We start from the raw sequence: 16,541 nt of genomic DNA on the forward strand, positions 1-16,541 counted from the left end.
CTTCAAGAAGGTAAATAAACACACAATGTTGCAAAACATGTTGCTTGTTCATGGGAAGGTTGGAAAAGGCAAGCAAACTGGTAGACCAAGGAAAACATCAAAGGACCAAGACAGAAAACTTAGAGCAAGCTGTCTTGAAAACAGAAAATGCGCAGCACAACAAATGACGAGCAAATCGACGGAAACCGGAGTCTCCAAAAATACCTTAAGGAAATGGGATTTAAATACAGAAAAGCTAAATGAAAGCCGTCATTAACATTCAAACACAAAAAAACAAGGTTTCGATGGGCTAAGGAAAAGCAATCGTAGACTATGGATGACTGGATGAAAGTTATATTCAGTGATGAATCACAAATCTGCATTCGGCAAAGTGACAATGCTGGATTTGTTGTTTGATGACGTTACAATACTATTTATTATGACAACTGCCTGAATAAAACATGCACATTTCCACAGTCATTGATGATATGGGGCTGCTTGTCAGGTAATGGCACTGGGAAGATGGCTATCTTTACATTGTAGTGGGTTTACATAATTCACCCACAAAACTTGAATTACGGTTGGAGAGTTCCGGTCTTACGGGTTGAAAAGGAAACGTATTTCAGTTGTTGTGCACAGACTAAATAAAGGCCATTTGATCCATTGTTACTGTAAAAAGCTGAATGTCATTAAAACAGTAAGCTTCCTCTTTTGACACTCCTCCTTCGACTCCCGTGCGCCACATTGGTGGCCCCGACGTAAGTCCTGCTGAAGTTTCCGGGACTGAACAGAACATCGAAAGACACATCATGGCAAATTCCACCATTCTCAAATTGCCGGAGTTTTAGGAGTAGTCTGCTACATCGTGGTTCGCACATTGTACTGAGTAAGCTTTATTACATCCCCTCCTGCCCATGATAAATATGTGGGGTTCCAAGCTTACCTCCTGAAAATTTTTGAACTGTCACAGTCAGAACGAGCCCTACGTCTCCTTGCTATTTAGGGCATGGGAGACAGCAAGCCCTCTGAACACATGGAGATTATGTAGAACCCTCCAAACAGCGCTCGCTAAAACAGCTATTACTGAGCCACATGCTTTGGCAGAGGAAGCTGACCAATTCTTCCTGGCCGCCCAGTGTTTCACCCCTGACGTGCTGGCCCCGACACGCAGTCACCGGCCCACCGGCGCTAGTGTGCACTCTGACAGCACTCTGACAGCTGTGCCAGCCCTTACTTGTGCTACTTTCATGCACGCTTTGGCGCCAAGCTAAAAAGTGCCAGTAGTAGTGGCTGTGAGCACAGGCACAAAGGGCTGGTTACCGTTTGTCCAAGACACCCATTCTGGGCACAGATTCCTCTGTGACGCCAGCGCCCAATGGATTGTCCTGCCAGCTACAGTTGACAACGCCGTTGGTGGGGTCCACTGGCCGCCTTTGACATCCGCCTTTGAATCCCCATTCGAACATGTGGCACAAAGACTGTGGACTTATGTTTCGGTAATGAACGGTTTACGTGGGACTTTGTCACAGCTGACATATCCTTTCTCCTCCTCTGCGCAGATTTTTTGTGCGCCCACGGGCTGCTCGTGGATGTCAAGAACGGCCGCCTGGTGGAAGCTTTGACCTTCTCCTTGTTCACATGTGTTTGTGACGAGTAGGGATGATTTTTGTTAACAAATTATCGATTTCGATGCCATTATCGAATCCTCTTATCGAACCGATTCCTTATCGATTCTCTTATCGAATCCAGATAGGTTGTTGTATATGGAAAAAAAACACAATACTTTGTTTAACAAAAGCTCACTTTTATTTTTTAAGAAAAAAATAAAATAAAATAAATAAATAAATATTGACTGTTGTTACCCAAAAAAATGTTGTTATAAAATAAATAAATATTGACTGTTAGTGCCCCTATATGTGGGCCACCTAAGAAAAATACATGCAGGAAAAATCCTGCATTCATTTGTATTGGACAGCACTTTACATTTGAAACAAATGTCAGAGTAATGGTGTTGTTTACTTTTTGCTCCATTACATGTCAGCAATATACAATTATTAACCTACTTGTATTCGTCTGTGTTCACCAAGTTGAAGGGGAGGAGATTTTTTCCCCATCATTCTCGTTAGCTTGCGAGTAATGTTGTTACTCTCCTCCTCACTCTTGCTGCGCTCTGCGTTATACCTCGCCATGGTAAATGGGTTAACGCTCTGTGCTACAGAGCAAACACTGCCCTGGTCACTCTGGCTGTCATGAATGTCATCATCTGAAAGAGGATAACGTTAACATTATCTTAATTCACATCTTGCAAGCTCTAGTTTATTAGACAGACCTGCAAACTCTGGAGTGGTGTAGGCTACAAGATACCGTTAACGTTATCAGACACATACAAAAAGGCTAACGTTAACGTTACCGTTAGCCACTGACTATGCTTAGGTAACGTTAGTCTAGCTAACATTACTGCAGTCCTGGTTGACATAAGAGGTAACGTTATTTTAGCCTAAAGGCTACAAGTGAGCAGATATGGAAATTAACCGGCAACAGTTAACGTTAGTTACTCACTGGCACTATCACTGGGTTGAAGCAGAGGAAGAGGGACGTGCTTGGTCATCTCTGTCGCTGCTTCTCCATGTGTCAAAGACGCGACACGTTTCTCTAACCTTCAGGTTATGTACGGCCTGAACATGTTTCAACATGTTTGTTGTACTGCTCCCCTTACAGGCAAGCGAAGCCTGGCAATAATTGCAGATAGCCGTTTCCTCGTCGAATTTCTTAGTAAAGTTAAGCCATGCCTTGGAGCGTTTTTTTCCGGTCCATTGTTGTTGCCGCTTCTGTATCTGCCGCCGAATGACTGAGCTACGTCATTTCCTGTGACACGGGATTCGTTCCCAGGGATTCGAATAAAGAACCAAATATTTTTCTTTACTATAGTGGCTTCGATAACGGGAACCATTTCTCAAAAAGGATTCGAATCCATGGAACCGGTTCTTTTCCTATTTAACAATCGGGGGAACCGGTTTAGAACATCATCCCTAGTGACGATGGGACATATGACCCCCTCTTCAGCTTACTCTCTGAAGGCGACAAATGCCAACAGCTTTTCAGTGGGTTCCCCGGTCTGACACGGCCCACCTTATCAGGCACCACGACTTAACATGGGGTCGAGCACCACATTAAAAACCAAAAGCCCTCTCATCCTTGCTAGAGGCCGACAGCTCAACCCGGAGAGACTGGCGGCTGCTAAACTCGGACAGCCCATGGGCCTCGCTGCTCCACATGGTCCCGAAGCCTGACGGTGGCTGGCGTCCGTGTGGCGACTACCGGCGCCTCAATGACGCCACCACGCCCGATCGCTACCCAGTCTCCCACATTCAGGACTTCTCTGAGCATCTGGTGGGGAAGCTCCTGTTTTCCAAATTAGACATGCTACAGTGGTACAAACTTGCAGACATCCCTAAGAGGGATGCGGTGACTCCTTTTGGGTTGTTTGAGTTCCTCATGATGCCTTTTAGACTGAAGAACGCAGCCCAATTATTCCAGCGGCTTATGGACTCGGCGCTTAGAGACATGCGCTTTGTTTTTGTCTCCTTGGACGATGTACTAGTCGCCAGCCTCAGAGAAGGAGCACATAACACACCTCCAGGATCTCTTCATAAGGCTCGACAAGCATGGACTGGTCATTAACCCAGCGAAGTGTGTCTTTGGTGCCGTCCATCCAGTTCCTTGGGCACCTCATCAGCAAGGATGGGGCCACCGCCCCTGCTGCCGAAGATGGAAGCCATTTCCAGCTTTCCCCGCCCTCGGGCTCAGAGAATTTCTTGGAATGGTTACATTACATACACCGGTTCATCCGTCAGGCAACCCACATCATGCGCCCACCTTTGACAGAGAGCTGCTCGGTGTCTGGTTGGCAATCCGCCACTTCCGCTTCATCTTGTAGGGTCGTGAGTTTACGTTTTTTGTGGACTACAAACCCTTCACATTCTCCATGTCCAAGATGGCTGAGCCGTGGTCCTCCCAATAGAAACGCCAGTTGTCACCTCTTGTGTACACCACAGACATCTGACACATTGCGGGCATGTTCAGCGCGGTCGCAGACTGCCTCTCCAGATCGATGGGTCGGCACAGTGAGGCTGGGTCTTGAACACTCACGTATGGGTGTGGACCAGGCATCTGACCACGAGATGGCGGAGGACTGCGCCTGGAGGAGGTCGCGGTTCAGCGATTCAGGGGTCAGGCTGTGGTGCGATCTCTCTCCTGGCCAGAAAGAAGCCCCTTATGAAGTGTAAAGTGAAGTGAATTATATTTGTATAGTGAAATCCAATAGCTAAGTTACATTTAAACCAATGTGGGAGGCACTGGGAGCAGGTGGGTAAAGGACACAACGGCAGTGACTAGGATGGTGGAAGCGGGGATCGAACCTGGAACCCTCAAGTTTTTTTTTGTCCTGTCCAGCTACTCAAGCAAATCTTATTGTTGATGTAGATGCCCATATTTGCTGTACAAATTTACTTTACAAAAGAGAAGTGTGGGATACTTCTCTTGTTGCCTTATTTGTATTAGACTTTATTAAATGGATTTATATTAATGTTTGGCACAGCCAAACTGGAGCAAGAGGGGATAGAAAGAGACACCAATGATTGAGATGAAACTGCCCTGGCGGTTCCTTCCCCTGAGGGAAGGAAAAAAAAAAAAAAAAGGAAGACACGCTGGCAGACAAGGTCACTACCCCAGCAGCTGGCCAACTTGCAGTGCACCGAGCTGCCACAATAGACGCGGGGGCTAGACCCAGCAGGCCCCAACCAAGACGGGCATCCGGAAGGGGTGGACCTAAGGGACCCAAACACGCAGCCCGGCCGTAGTAGCCTATGGCGCCGACTCTCGCCAGACAAGCAGGCCCCAAGTGTGTGTGTGTGTGTGTGTGTGTGTGTGTGTGTGTGTGTGTGTGTGTGTGTGTGTGTGTGTGTGTGTGTGTGTGTGTGTGTGTGTGTGTGTGTGTGTGTGTGTGTCCAAAAAAAATTACAATTTAAAATTTTCAATAAATAAATTTAAAAAAAAGATATATATATATATACACACACACACACACACACACACACATATATATATATATATATATATATATATATATATATATATATATATATATATATATATATATATATATATACATATATCATCATCATCATCGGCAGTCACTCGTGGTCGAGTATGACTGTCCTCAGAATGGATGGGTTCCCATTCGGGAGGAGCGTGGGGAGACCGATGCGCCTGCAGCCACCACACGGTCCTTGGCAGAGAGGGGCCTTGATCCAATGGCATGGATCCATGACGACTGGAGACCACCCTCTGTTGCAGCCTTCATCCGCCTTTAGTGCCGTTGTGACATGCAGTGTCATCCTCCGCCACTTCCACCGTTGAGGTCTTATATCTATTTAACCCATAGATGGGGCAGTGGTTGGCGGACGCTAGGGCGTGTCCACACACTGGTGGGCCTGCACGCCTCGCCTCCGAGATCCCCTACAGTTTAGCCTGTGTCCGCAAAGACGCAGTTTACCGTGTGTGGCCACGAGGAGGCACCACAGGGGTCTTGGTGGTGGAGAGGCTTTGTACCAGCAGGAGGAGGCTTACGCACTCGGCTCCTCTTTTCACCCACCCAGGGGCTAGCTGGCGGCGATAGCTGTAAGCAGAGAGTAGCAAGCAGGGGCAGCATGCAGCATGCACTAACTACAAGCACTTCTGCCACAAATCTAACGCACTGACGCATCACACGCACCCTGTGCGCGAGCACTCACACACATACATATATACACACAAATGTGTATACATATATACACACATATACACCTACACACACATGCACACATACACATATACATACCTACATCCATCCATACATACCGTACATATATGCATACACACACACACATATATAACAATAATAATTACATACATACACACACACACACACACACACACATATATAATCAAACAACTCCATACACAGGCCGGCAGGGCAGCGATCTAGCCCCGGAACCCACTGTCCACCGAGAACCAGCCGATTACTCTACCGCTCCATGAAAGCTGCCCTGCGTGCCGCCTTGCCTGACGGTTTACATTTATGTAAACTCGAAGTTATTATTATTTTTTTGGTTCTTTGTTGTTGCTATTTTTGTATTACAACATTTTATTATTTGATCATGTTGTACTGCATTTTAATCTTTTGTTTTGTGATTGTGTGATGTTTTTGCCTGGACCCCAGGAAGAATAGTCTCCACTGCGGTGTAGACTAATGGGGATCCTTAATAAACTAAACTAAAACTAAACGGTAACTGGGTGGACAAACTTCCCTGAGTCATGCTAGGCCTCAGGGCCGCTCCATAAGAAGACATGCAGTCCTCGTTTGCCGAACTCGTCTACAGTCAGGTACTGCGAGTTCCGGGGGATTTCATTCTGGAGGCATTGCAGGGGCCCACCAGGGATTTTTCACCCGTCCCTAAGTCACAGCATGGTACCCCTCCTTCTCGGGTACACCCCAGCCTGCGCTCAGCGGATTCTTTTTTCATTCGTCACGACACCCACCGTGGACTTTGCGCCCCACTACAAGGCATATGCATGTACAAGCCAGGCTGCCCAACAAAAAGAGGATTAAAAAAAATAAGGAATTTACCGACTACAACTTTGAACTACAACTAAATAAAAAATGGCAGACTGAGGCAAAGCTCTTCGGGTAAACTTCGAACATACTGTATATGGTGATAGCCGCTGACATAACTAAGGCAAAATATGTCACGAAAGTCTCAGAATCCAAACGGCTCGTTTGGAGCGTTTTGAAGAAGATATTTTAAATATATATTTTTTTTAAAATATCTCTGCCATGCTTCCATGGTTTAATTCCAAATTTTCAGAACCTATGGGTATCCCAAAGATACAAAAAAAAAGGTACACAGCGGTAAGAAAAGTTGTATTTTGATAATAGGACCCCTTAAAAGAATTAAAAAATCCCTCCAGAATTACAACAGAAACCTGTGTGAATTACAACAACTTAAAATACATTCAAAGGTGTTTTAAAAATCATGATAGAACTACATCGTACATTCATCCCACCCTTAGTTATTTTTACGTTCACATACTGTATGAACCTGCGATGAGGTGGCGACTTGTCCAGGGTGTACCCCGCCTTCCGCCCGTAGCTGAGATAGGCTCCAGCGCCCCCCGCGACCCCGAAGGGAATAAGCGGTAGAAAATGGATGGATGGATGGAGACTGTATGAACATATATCTATACGCAAAAGCAAATTCAATATTGTCTCACCCCTAATGATAACTGTTTCTTTTAAATTGTTTTTTTCTGTTGATTAGATGATCTGATCCTGTTTTTGAAAGATTCTCTGTTGTCTTTTCTTTTTTAATACAAGTTTCTGTTTGTTTTCACAGTCATCCAGTTTGGGATGGTGACTCTTTTTGTGGCCTCCTTTCCCCTGGCTCCTCTCTTTGCTCTTCTGAATAACATCATTGAGATACGCCTGGACGCCAAAAAGTTTGTTATGGAGCTCAGAAGGCCTAACGCTGTCAAAGCCAGAGATATTGGTAGGTGTTTTCTTGGGACAAAATATATTAAAAACGTTCACCTTAGTTCAGCTATCTTTATCTCTATGATTTTTATACATTTATCTTCGTAATTTATCAATGCACTATTTACACCCATTTACTGTACATCACAACTGTCACCTATTCCTCTGACTTAAATCAATCAATCAATCAAAGTTTACTCATTGAGCTCTTAATCACAAATGTCTCAAAGGGCTGCACAAACCACAACGACATTCTCAGCTCAGATCCTACATCAGGGCAAGAAAAAACTCAACCCAATGGGAACAATGAGAAACCTTGGAGGGAACCGCAGATGTGGAGATCCTCCCTGGGTGATCGGTGCAATGGATGCCGAGTGGATATGGTTAATAATGTGAAAGTCTAGTTCATAGTGGGGCCAGCAAGGGATCTTCTTGCATGTAGACACGTCGGGAGGCAGAGACGTCACTGTGGAAGTCGCTTCCTAGCGGGTTCCGCTGATCACACACGTTCACAGGAGTCTGGCGTTCAGAGTTGAACAAGGTTTTATTCACCATCAATGATTACACTATTCGACTTTTCAGTCCGTGTCCTTCCACTCCAAACTCTCCAAGCCCTCCTCCTCCTGCTGTTCCCGACCGCTACTGTTAAAGACAACAGGTGATTAGACAACTCGTACCACCTGGGAAATCTAATCACCTGTTCAGCTGTGTCTCGCCGTTGGCACTGCCACGCTCCCGTCTGATGGTGCTCTGTCCTCAGCACCATGGACAGAGGCGGTGCCCTCCGCTCCTGCAGGCAGCGCTAGCCACACCTCCCTCCACAGTCACCAACTGATGCAAAGGGGAGTGGTCCATCCTGGGTCCCGACTTTGAACAGCTAGCACTACATCTGTGGAGGCAGATCCGTGGTCAACTGATAAACTCTCCACGCAGGAGAGGGTTTTTTTTTTTTTTGATTGATTGATTGAGAAGTTTAGTGACATCTTAAATAATTTAATCCATGTAATGCTTTAAAAAGGCAAATGGATGGCACAAAAAGCCAAAAGGCTTGTTTCAATTGGCTCAGCAGAAAAGAGAGACAGCAGATCAACTGGTCTAAAATAAATAAATGATAAATGGGTTATACTTGTATAGCGCTTTTCTACCTTCAAGGTACTCAAAGCGCTTTGACAGTGTTTCCACATTCACCCATTCACACACTGATGGCGGGAGCTGCCATGCAAGGCGCTAACCAGCAGCCATCAGGAGCAAGGGTGAAGTGTCTTGCCCAACAACACAACGGACATGACTAGGATGGTAGAAGGTGGGGATTGAACCCCAGTAACCAGCAACCCTCCGATTGCTGGCACGGCCACTCTACCAACTTCGCCACGCCGTCTATTTAAAGGCTAGGGTATACAAATGAGTTTTAAGATGGGACTTAAATGCTTCTACTGGGGTAGCATCTCTAACTGTTAGGTAGGACATTCCAGAGTACTGGAGCCCGAACAGAAAACGCTCTAAAGCCTGCAGACTTTTTTGGGGCTCTGGGAATCACGGCGTGGCGAAGTTGGTAGAGTGGCCGTGCCAGCAATCGGAGTGTTGCTGGTTACTGGGGTTCAATCCCCACCTTCTACCATCCTAGTCACGTCCGTTGTGTCCTTGGGCAAGACACTTCACCCTTGCTCCTGATGGTTGCTGGTTAGCGCCTTGCATGGCAGGTCCCGCCATCAGTGTGTGAATGTGTGTGTGAATGGGTGAATGTGGAAATACTGTCAAAGCGCTTTGAGTACCTTGAAGGTAGAAAAGCGCTATACAAGTATAACCCATTTATCATTTAATAAGCCAGAGTGCTTTGAACGCAGTGTTCTGTCCGAGACATATGGTACAATACAATCAGCAAGATAGGATGGAGCTCGACCTTTTAGTATTTTATATGTAAGTAGTAAAACCTTAAAGTCGCATCTTAAGTGCACAGAAAGCCAGTGCAGGTGAGCCAGTGTAGGTGTAATATGATCAAACTGTCTTGTTCTTCTCAAAAGTCTAGCAGCCGCATTTTGTACCAACTGTAATCTTTTAATGCTAGACATAGAGAGACCCGAAAATAATATGTTACTGTAATCGAGACGGGACGTAACCAATGCATGAATAATGATCTCAGAGTCGGTAGTGGACAATATGGGACATTTTAGTGATAATACGGAGATGAAAGAAGGCTGTTTTAGTAACACCTTTTAATGTGTGACTCAAATGAGAGAGTTGGGTCGAAGATAATACAGAGATTCTTTACCATTCGCTTTGTGTAATTGTTTGGTTATCGAATGTTAAGGTGGTTTTATTAGATAGGTGCCAGTGTCTAGCAGGACCGATAATCAGCATTTCCGTTTTCTTAGCATTAAGATGCAAAAAGTTGCTGGACATCCACTGTTTAATTTAATTTAGACACGCCTCCAGGTAACTACAATCTGGCGTGTTGGTAAGTTTTAGGTGCATGTAGCGTTGGATGTCATCAGCATAAAAGTGAAAGCTAACACCCTATTTGTGTATGATGTGAGCTTGCGGCAGCATGTAGATGCTGAAGAGTGCAGGGCCACGAACCGAACCCTGTAGAACTCTGCACATTACCTTAACATACTCTGATGTCACATTGTTATGGGAGACACACTGCATCTTGTCAGTAAAATGGGAGTTAAACCAAGAAAAAGCTCAGTCTGACATACCAATATGTGTTTTGATACGTTCTAATAGAATGTTATGATCGATTGTATCGAAAGCAGTGCTAAGATCAAGTAGCACCAGCATGGATGACGCATCAGCATCCATAGTTAGCAATAGATCATTAGTCATTTTTGCGAGGACTGTCTCCCTGGAGTGATTTGCCCTGAAACTGGTGGTGATGATGATTGTTAGACGCTAAGTGTTCATTTAGCTGCTGTGTGACAAATTTTTAGAAGATTTTCAAGATAAAGGGAAGGTGGGACACCGGCCGGTAATTTACCATGTCAGGATCGAGGTTAGATCTTTTGAGCAGAGGATGAATAACCGATTTTTTGAATGCTAGGGGAACAGTGCCAGAGGGAAGTGATAAGTTAATAATATTTAGCACTGATGGTCCTAATATTACAAACAGCGCCTTGGTTAGTTTCCTAGAAAATGTTGTTTGTTTTGTCCCATTTACAAGTCGCAGGAGTTCTTCTAATGTTTTTTCTTCAAAAAGAGAGAGATTATTTTGAGAGGGGAATATTTGTTCTACATACATTTGTATCTGCGTTAATAGAACCCAGTTTGATCTGGGACGCGTTATCTTTAATTTCCTTTCTAATGAGTTCAATTTTCTTATTAAAGAAATTCATAAAGTTATCAACCGAGTGGGTCGATAACTTTTAGGGGCCTTTTTTAGCTTTAGCGTTGCTTTATCAATGGCGTTGCGCAGGGCACCGTTAGAGTTGTTTGTGAAGTTATTGATAGAGCCCACATCATTTGGGAATGGTGCCATTACCGAAAGCAGTAGGCCAGCAAGAGTCGTAGTTGTGACAGCATTAATGTTGCGGCTGCTAAAGCAGTAGTTATTAGTTGCTTGTTGACAATGCATCAGAACTTAAAATTTTATAAGGTAATGATCGGACATTACTTTAATGTAGGGGAGTACCATAACTTTGGATGTGGTGACAGCTTGGAGAAGGACTAGGTCTATCGTACTACCGTTGCGATGCGTGGGTTCATTTATTATTTGTGTAAGACCACAGCTATCAATTATAGTCTGGAGCGCCATGAATGGAAAGTCTGAAGGATTTATCATATGGATAAAAAATCCCCGTTATAATTATATTTTCTGCGTGCGTCACTAGATCAGCGACAAACTCTGAAAATTCACTGATAAAGTCGAAATAGGGCCCAGGGGGGCAATAAAAAACAGCCAGATGGAGATATAGCGGTGACAGACCTCATAGTAACCTCAAATGATTTATATTTATTACTTAGGTTAGGGCTAAGGTTAAGGCTTTCATTGCAACCCTTCCACCCCTTTTTAAAGGGACGGGCAATATGTGCATTCGTATAGTTAAGATGGGGTCGGCAACCCGCGGCTCTGGAGCCGCATGCGGCTCTTTAGTGCCGCCTTTGTGGCTCCCTGGAGCATTTTTAAAAAAGGATTGAAAATGGAAAAAGATGGGGGGAAAATAATTGTTTTGTTTTAGTATTTTTTTTGTTTGAGAACAAACATGCCACAAACCTTCCCAATTATTAGAAAGCCCACTGTTTAATATGTTTGTGTGTATGCTTCACTGATGAGAGTATTTGGTGAACATCGTTTTGTCCTACTAATTTTGATGGTTCTTGAACTCACCATAGTGTGGACTGTACACGCAACTGTTCGTTTACATGTAAAATCTTCCGCTCCTTCTTTGTCTCATTGTGTCCACCAAAAGTTTCATGCAGTGCGTGAATGCAAACAGGTGCGCTTTGTTAATGTTATTGACTTGTTGGAGTGCTAATCAGGCATATTTGGTCAGTGCAAGCTAATCAATGCTAACATGCTATTTAGTTAGCTGTATGTACATAGTGCATCATTATGCCGCATTTGTAGGTATATTTGAGCTCATTTAATATCCTTTACTTTTATCCTCTTTGTATATAATTTAGTTTTGCATGTCTCATGACACATTTCAGACAGTTGTTTGTGTGCCATGTTGTTCCAGATCACAGCAAACATTACCTAGCTTGCCTAAGATTGTAATAAATCTATTAAAAGAAGACAGCCTGCCATTTCCTTTAACTTGGAAACACACATCAATACCTTTGGCCATTAAAAGCCAGTAATTTCCAGGAGTTATCTCACCTTCTGAGTGACCTCTGATTTACTAATGGTTTTTAATGTTGTAAAAATGTGTAGAATAATGATTAAATTTCAACATTTGTGTCAACGAAGATTTAGTTCATCCTGTGATACATATTAATTTTGATAGTAGGCAATTATAGCTAATATAGACACTTACATCATGTGTTGCCTTCATTATAAGACTTATATACAGCTTTTCATTTTTTGCGGCTCCAGACAGATTAGTTGTATTTTTGGTCTAGAATGCATGTCCACCTCTGGCACAGTTACTACAGAAAAAACATTGGGTAAATTATGTATTATTCTAAGAGAAATGCTATGTGTGCAGGAATTTTCCAGCTTGGCGCTCGTTAGTTCTGCCTTAACTGACTCCTCTCCCAGGCTAACAGACACTGTAATTGCAGGTGTCCGAGCTTACTCTAGTGTAGTTAGACAGGCTTGTCTCAAACAGTGGTCTATGTTTTTAGAGAGAGCGATGGCGCCTTCCCCCCTTAGGGTGAAGGCCGCCCCTCCTCAGCAAGCCCCTGAAAGAGGGCCAATTATCAATAAACATTAGTCCCTGTTCTCTACAAAAACTAGCGAGCCACTTGTTAAGCGAGACTAATCTGCTATACCTCATCATTACATCTCAGAGACAAGTACTCGATACCTAGACATCTTTCTAGCGAGATTACAAGTCCTAGCTATGTTCCTCTTTGTAATCTCTGACTGTCTCATCCTATGTCATTGGAGCCGACGTTTACAACTATGTTCGCGTAGTTAGTGGCGTGATTAGCCTGTCATACGTGTTTACTAGGCCTGTTGCGAGTCAGCTCCCGAAGACTAGCTTCAATGTTAGGTGCTCTGGCCCTGGGAATACGCTAAATTAAGGCTGGTTTATTAAGCTGTATGTTCCGGGTGATGGAGTCCCCTATGACTAAGGTGTGGTGCCCCTGGGGTGTCGGACTAGCTAAAGGGCTAAATCTATTATGCTTCTCAACCGGTTCACCGTGGCTTGTAGGCTGCTTAGAGCTGCTACAAGCTGGGCTAGTCAGCGTGCTACAGCTAACTCTAGCAAATGTGTCCGTGGCGTCTAAAGTTACAAAATGACTCTGCTTTAACTGGCGGGCACGGTCTCTAGTAGGACCAACCTACCCTTGAGAACAGTGCACGAAGAGCACTGACCCATACTCATGTTGTTTCTTACACCGAGTCGCGTTCTTGCTGTCTTTGGAGAAGTGGCAGCAGAGTGAGGGCGCAGATGCCTTCAGAGCGTAGTTGCTTTCGCCCGCAGCGAGCTTCCCCTCGTTAGCTTAGCAGCTAGCAAGGTTGTTTCTTTCACCAAGTCAAGTTCTTGTAGTCTTCGGAGCAATAAGCGAAGAATAGCAGCAGCGTGAGGGAGCAGACACCTTCGGAGCGTAGTTGCTTAGGGCCGCGACTAGCTTAGCTCCGTTAGCTTAGCAGCTAGCTAGCTGAGAGATGGGCGGTGAGACAGAGAGTGGGTGCTTTGCAAGTTTGATAAGACTATTAAATATGTTTGAGAAGGAATAAAGAAAGCTGTAAAACAATTAGAAGCACATAGATAGAAAGATAGTACTTTATACGCATGTATATTATTAAATACAACATCAACCAGGGAAAGCCTCATGTCAGGAAGATCATTGATGGAATCTTGGTTGAAGATTCATAATTATCTACACTTGTAAATGCAAATATGACTTGCTGTCTTTTATTAATAAGCAGCTACTCCTGGAGACTGTATTATTCTAATCTATTACTATAGAGCTGCAAACAGCCAAATACAACTCCAAGACCGACACTTCCTTGCTGAATAAAGCAGATGTCTACCAAATCTGTGTATGTCATAATGGAGGAGTAGAAGTCCCATTTCCAGGAGGATTAAGTGTTAGTCAAACTAAACATTGACACCAGGCACACCACTTGTACATTTTTACTTAGTGGAGTAATCACTTTTGACGATAAGCGTCTCAGACATTAGTTGCTGTGTTTTGAACAGTGGGATATCGCGGTACTGGGTACTGATACCTAACCGTAATTGAAACAACGCTTCTTTTTGTTTGCAGGTATCTGGTACAACCTGTTAAGAGGTCTAAGCAAGGTGGCAGTCATACTGAATGTGAGTTTTTCAAGTCACTGAATGCATGTTTTTGCAAGCCATCCTGGAAAAACTAAGAAAGTTGTTTTTATCACCTCACGACCATGTATTAACCATTGCAGTTTTTGGTTCACAGGCCTTTGTCATTGCCTTCACATCTGACTTCATCCCACGGCTCGTCTACAAGTACATGTACAGTCCTGATGGCACCATGCACGGCTTTGTCGATCACACTCTGTCATACTTCAATGTGAGTGACTTTCAGCCAGGTACAGACCCTGTCCAGCCAATGATTCTAGGACATTCAGTAATAACATGCAGGTAAGTAGTTTCATTGTTGGTTAATAATTGAGAATACTCATGACCAGTGTTGGGTTTTTTACTGAAAACCAGTAAATAGTTACAGTTACTAGTTACTTCATTTCAAAAGTAACTCAGTTACTAACTCAGTTACTTACACCAAAAAGTAATGCGTTACTGTGAAAAGTAACTATTTAGTTACTTCTTTTTTTCTTCTTTTTTTTTAAAGCTCCCATTAATGCCCTTTTAGCCTTCATTTCAGTACTGTTATTGCACTGGAGAATAATACAATCTGTTGATCAACTTGACATGTATTTGCATCACTGAACTCTGCAAGCAATGAGGTCTACATACAACAATTTGTTTCTGGCCAGAAGAAATTGACAAAACTATTTTAAATAGCTGCAACATAACATACATAAGTAACAAACAACATAATAACAGCATAGCTGAAAAGCAAGAAAGGCACACACTACATACACAAAGCCTAACCAGGCATTTTTTCCTCAAGGAATTCTGACACAAAATCATGTCTGAAGCCAAGAACACTCTACACATTTCCCCAGTTTTAGTTTAGAGATAAGGAAAGATTGCCCTGTCCCACTAGCATCCCTCTTTATGTTTGTGAACTTTATAGTCTATACATTTAGAGTGATGTGATAATCAAACACTCTAGTCTAGAGTATATAAGAGAATTGACAGCAACGTTTCCTCTGAGGTGTGCGCCTGTGCAATTGTGCACTGCTCAAGCATCCTCTGCGCACGGCAAATCTATGCCACGCATAAATCAAATTAAAAAAATAAGCGCATAACAATTTTCGACACACGGACACGACAGAGAAAACACTTTTCGTCATCCTTGTTCAAATATTGTAACGTCTGTCGAGACGCTTTGAGGACATGAATTCCATCCATCACTTTACTGAGCAAAACTCTTTATTGTCGGCCATAAACACATCACCAAAACATTAGTAAAAAAAATGATATCTCGCAAAAGTGGTCATTTTCTGCAGTACAAACCAGACCAAAAGCAACTTTGTTATATCAACAGCAGCCGCTCGCTCTTTCTCACTTGCGCCAACACATGCACATATGGCACTTAGCCAGTGATGCGTTTACAGCCACACAAAAAGTCGGACAACTCCAACACCACACATAAAGTGTCATTCCAGGTCGTTACACTATGATTTACCAATCAAATGTGTGCTTATTCTAGTGTCATTTATTAGGAATCTTAATTTATAAATATTAATCATTAAATGCTGTTAGCATATTAAATAAATACTAATAAAAATATATTTTATACAAACAGGAAGTTGCAGGAATGTACACATGATCCCCTGCTTACATCTCATTGTGCAACATGAGAATGTTTTAATTGGGAACTAAATGCAATGTCTGAAAGGTGTACAAATTATTTCCAAAGCAGGACCTCCACCCAGACAAACAATACAAGTACACAGTTCATGAAAAACAATATTTGTTGTTATTGTCATTGTAAGTGGGCCTAAACACTTATATTAGAAAATAACCTCATGGAAATGACTGCTGTCATTTGATTATAATAATAAGAGAATGTTGTCTGTCTATCTGTGTTGGCCCTGCGATAAGCTGGGGACTTGTCCAGGGTGTACCCTGCCTTCCGCCTGAATGCAGCTGAGATAGGCTCCAGCAACCCCGAAAGGGACAAGCGGTAAAAAATGGATGGATGGATGGAGATGGAACTTGTTATTTAGTCAGGTTTGGGACAGGTGTGCTGCTGGTGTAGCCACAGTGTGCAC

At 43.4% G+C, this 16,541-nt stretch overlaps 1 protein-coding gene across 1 annotated transcript in view; it reads left to right on the forward strand.

The window, feature by feature from the left end:
• The window catches only part of LOC133645308 (anoctamin-1-like), a 195,375-nt gene that overhangs the window by 146,306 nt on the left and 32,528 nt on the right, over positions 1 to 16,541 (forward strand). Inside the window, exons 23-25 of the mRNA XM_062040192.1 lie at positions 7,413 to 7,565; positions 14,429 to 14,481; positions 14,597 to 14,781. Of these exons, the coding sequence (XP_061896176.1) occupies positions 7,413 to 7,565; positions 14,429 to 14,481; positions 14,597 to 14,781 (391 nt within the window). The remainder of the gene's footprint in view (positions 1 to 7,412; positions 7,566 to 14,428; positions 14,482 to 14,596; positions 14,782 to 16,541) is intronic.

Source organism: Entelurus aequoreus, unplaced genomic scaffold (genome assembly GCF_033978785.1).
Source record: "Entelurus aequoreus isolate RoL-2023_Sb unplaced genomic scaffold, RoL_Eaeq_v1.1 HiC_scaffold_36, whole genome shotgun sequence".
Lineage (NCBI taxonomy): Eukaryota > Metazoa > Chordata > Actinopteri > Syngnathiformes > Syngnathidae > Entelurus > Entelurus aequoreus.